The sequence below is a fragment of the Adiantum capillus-veneris genome, chromosome 13, assembly GCF_014529385.1.
Source record: "Adiantum capillus-veneris isolate H3 chromosome 13, ASM1452938v2, whole genome shotgun sequence".
Classification (NCBI taxonomy): domain Eukaryota; kingdom Viridiplantae; phylum Streptophyta; class Polypodiopsida; order Polypodiales; family Pteridaceae; genus Adiantum; species Adiantum capillus-veneris.
In genome coordinates this window covers 76,133,163-76,137,559 of record NC_140943.1, presented here as the reverse complement: position 1 = coordinate 76,137,559, position 4,397 = coordinate 76,133,163, and the positions used below count along the sequence as shown (strand labels likewise).

The 4,397-nt window shown below is 42.6% G+C and overlaps 1 protein-coding gene across 1 annotated transcript; it reads left to right on the top strand.

Moving 5' to 3' along the window:
• Positions 1–1,319: 1,319 nt before the first annotated feature.
• On the top strand, positions 1,320–2,273 carry LOC147444284 (protein SRC2-like). The gene has a single exon (XM_086526956.1). The coding sequence runs from the start codon at positions 1,441–1,443 to the stop codon at positions 2,047–2,049; it is 609 nt and encodes a 202-aa protein (XP_086383082.1). The 5' UTR covers positions 1,320–1,440; the 3' UTR covers positions 2,050–2,273.
• Positions 2,274–4,397: the final 2,124 nt, after the last annotated feature.

Below are 4,397 nucleotides of genomic sequence, written 5' to 3'. Positions count from 1 at the left end.
TTGTCAAGAACATCACTGTATGAAGTAGCGTTGTTAATTGAAGCTTCATTGAGCCCAAAGAGGTTTGCAGAATTCCCCCCTGCAGGTTGCCTATCGTACAAGTTATGCAAATGAGAAAGCGCACAAGCTCGGTGTGGATTTTCCAAGCAGGGAGGAGCTGGGTGCACTGTATGTAGGACAGCCCAGGTGGATGTCCCACGTGAGGGCATCGAACAACAAGTTGCTTAAAAGCAGGTTACCGTAGGGCCTAGTTGATTTTAGATCTTTAAAAAAAAAAAAATCTTAAAGCCACCACAAAGGGCCTAGTTGATTTTAGTTCGACCCTAGTTGATACAACGTGATGAGTTCAAATAATGAAAGTTGAAATTATGAGTGGTTTTGTAAGCCTTTTAAATGGAGAGTGGGTGGAGTATCTTATGGAGATTCCATATAAAGAATTGAAAATAGAGAGAATAAGACAGCAAAAAATTACAATTACTTGAGCTTAAAACCGAAGAAGGCTTGAAAGAATTTTAAATTGTGCAAAGCAGGGGCGAAAAGGGAAAAGGGAAGGGTGAAAGATTGAGAGGGAAAAGTGAGAGACTTTCTCTCTCTCTCTCTCTCTCTCTCTCGCGATGCACGAGGGAGGTCTCTCCCTCTCTCTCTCTCTCTCGCATGATGGGAGTCTCTCTCTCTCTCTCTCTCTCTCTCCCCTGTTTGGAGGCAGGTAGCTTTGTCTCTCGCGATGCAGGATGTGTGTGTGTGTGTCTCTTCTGTTTGGAGGTAGGTAATTCTACCGTCCTTTTGTGCTCAGTGGGGCTCTAAGGTGGTAAGAGACCTTTCCTTTTGGGACAATCTCTCTCTTGACTATTTAGATCGGTTGAACAAATCATTTTCTCATCGAGAAATCATTCTTTATTTTTCCACATTGCATTAAGATATTTTCTCAAACCACATCTCTCTCTCTCTCTCTCTCTCTCTCTCTCTCTCCACACAACCTGTTACAAGAAGGGTTGAATCCACACACTCACACACTTGTCGACAACACCGTTCTTTGTTAGTGACTTTATTCTAACCTTCTCCTTGTGTATATGCAACCACTTGCAATTGCTGCTTTTTTAAAGTCCATTGATGGTTTTCCACTCTTCTTTTTGACCTTTTTTTGTATCTAAAGTTACAACCTTTATGCTCATTTGTTTTTTTCCATTTTAACAGCTGTAATCATGGCGTGGATGGAGATGTGCCCAAAAGAGTGGTAATGGCGCTTGCCAAATGGCGACCCTTGTCTCCTTTTTTGGAGCTATAAAGTGGGGCTGCTGTACTCATCGGAAAACCCACAAATTCTGATGCATTCATCTGCACAAGGTGTCGTGCTAAGGCTATCCTCTACACAAAAACTTGCACCCGCCTCTCTTTTGCACACACATTATTCCATGCTCACTTGTGAAGGCCTCCCCACACATGGAGCACCAGAAAGTTGAGCTTGCCATTCTGTGTGCAGATAACTTGAAGGATGTGAGGCATTTGGCGCGCATGCAAACCTATGCCAACGCATGGGTCGATCCAAATGCAAAATGCACAACCGACGTCGATCGGTTGAATGGGCCAAATCCTGTGTGGAATGGCAAGTTTGCCATGCTTATACCTACCACCACGCAAAGCACAAGTTGTCTCACCATTGAAATTTACACCAATAGCTTCACAGGCACTAAGCTTGTAGGCAGGACCCGCATCCCTCTACTTGACATACTCCAGCCAAACAAGAATGGTAGCATTAAAAAGCAGGGCAATGCTTACTATGCCAACTACCCCATTGACATTCAAGGCACACTATATATCTCTTACTGTTTGATGGGCAAAGTTATGGTAGCACAAGCAGAGCTTCAAAATCAACAAGCAAATCCTTACATCTCTACTAGAGCTATGCGGAGAGAGAAACCTGAGAACTGTATCGCTAGAATGTGTACTTCTTTTGCTTCTGTCTCTCTCAAACACGCCACCCAATTGCCTCACCCCATCACACCACCGCCATTGCAACACTCCGCTCGCTCAACATCTTGTGCATGTTAACTCTTCTGTCAATAGAAGTGCTATATGTTACTCCAAAGTGAACATCATAGCTTAGCCGTTAATGCTGTTCAGACAAATGCAATGAGAGTCCCCTGCACTAATCAAGTTAAGCATAGAGCTAGAACACAAAATAATTAGTCCACACCAACGTTCGTGAGTGATCTTGTTGCATGAAAAGTTCCAACTTTGTATTCATCAACAATAAGAAAAGTGGTTTCCAACAAGTGTTTTGTTTACACACCAGCTTCATAACACTGCATGCCACTACTGCGTTTCCCCACACTTGTCGTACGGGGAGACATGGTAGTGGCACTATGCCATAAAATAGCTGGTTTGATGATGGTTGAAGTGGCATGGGGGAGTAGCTTCCTGGGTGGTCCCATGTTCTTACTGCACATGCTCACTAGACTTCAAGGTTCCACAAATTGGTCTAGCCATCAAAACCCAAAGAGAACAATTTTGATGGCTAGACTCAACACAAAGTTATTCGCAAACGGGGTAAGAAATTCCACTACCCAATCTAAACTAAGCCTAATAGTCCAACCACCATTGCCTCAAAATGTCATGAAGGACTTCTTCCGAATCCATAGTCATCTGAGATCTCCTCTAGGAGAAGGTGACGGACTTTATCACCTGGTATTCTACACACTGAGTAATAACAAATACATGACCTTTCGTGCTCCCTGCTTCCAATCTTTAAAAGCCTTCACCTAGATGGAGGATTTTGGGCTCGTGGTATCTCCCAAGAACAAGTCTTCAAGAGTGAGGGGTGTTTTGTGGTTGTGTCTCGCCATATGTGAGGTGATCTCTATGTATGTGCTGGTTGTCTGGCATTGGTGCACATCTACCGTGTTTTGCATGATGGTGTGTGTGAGCACACATGCACACCGTGTGATTTTTACGTCTGCGAGCCCTTTCTTTTCCTTAAGGGCATCCATTTTTTTCATTATTCTACTTATACTGGCTGTAGTAGGCTGGGGGGTAGCACATTCCATGGGGGCTCATATAAACAAGCCTCAATACCTTGCAATCAGAACATTCCAAGACAACAGGTCATGACAAGGAAGCTCGGAGTTTCTTTACAACATTTGGCACAGAGTATTGCCCACTTCTTTAAAATCTATTTATGGACTTTCTTCTTCTTGTCAATCGCTCTATTCACTGTGTAAACTTTGATTGAATACCCAATAGATCATCTCATCAATCACAAGTTTCAACTGGAAGCTTGTCAATTGGTCCAATCGCAGCACTCTATCACTAAAAGTGCGCTTGCACTGCATTTCATAGTCGAAAGCTTGTTCTCCTGCATTGCAAGAGGAAAGAAAGCTTTGGTGTAGGACACATTTCTACCTGGTGTTAGAGCACTACATACGTGTCCAAAAGAGCACCACTCTGCACCATAAGATGCTACAATAACCATTACATCAAAATCTCGTTACTAGCTTTCTTTCATTTTTTTCGTCTCTTGACACAATTTAGTCATTTCATCTGGAACCAAACACCACATTTGACATGCATGTGCATGAGAACACCTCAGAGCACGATACAATGCTGCACAAGACAAACATGAGTTCAACATTTTTATCCTTAGGTAAGTCCTTTCGTAATCTTCCAAAATCGATTACTAGTAATCATCTAGTTGTCTAGGAATTAGGCTCCTTGTAAGCTTAGGCACATAGCGTACATTATTCAAGACAAAAGCCACACCATTTGCATAAGCAACTCCCATTCCTAAAAGGACCTAGGGACTTTGTGCCTTGATCTCCACCCAACCTTCCCTCTTATAGGCAACCCCTGGTCCCTATCTTTAGGACCCCTTTACTCATAGCCACATACTCGAATCTGATCCCTCATCCCTAGGACCTCTGTCCTTACAGCTCCAATTATATATACCCATAATCATCGCTCCGCTAGCATCCCTTTCTACTAGCATTGTTAGGGGCAAAAGAATCTCTACGCACCATTCCAATCTTAATACAAACCGTCATCCTTTTCAACAAGAAGGTAGTAGAAAACAGAGAAACTTGTAGCACCAAACAAAAATCCTATCATTGTACATAGTATTCACTTTCTCTATTTTTGCTTTTTCTTTCTTCTTACCCTCCTGTATCTTCTCTTTGCCTTTGCTATTTTTCTTCAACTTAAAGCAATATTTTCTACTGTGGCCTTTCTTTCCACAATTGGAGCATTCCATATCTTTCCTTGGTCTAGACTTGCCACGTGATTTTTTGCTTTTGTTAGACTTCTCTCGTGCATTGGACCTACCTCTTTCTACAGAAGCACTTGAGCTTGGTTGATATCGCCTTTGCCACACACCATATGCACTATCAGATGTACTTTCACATCTT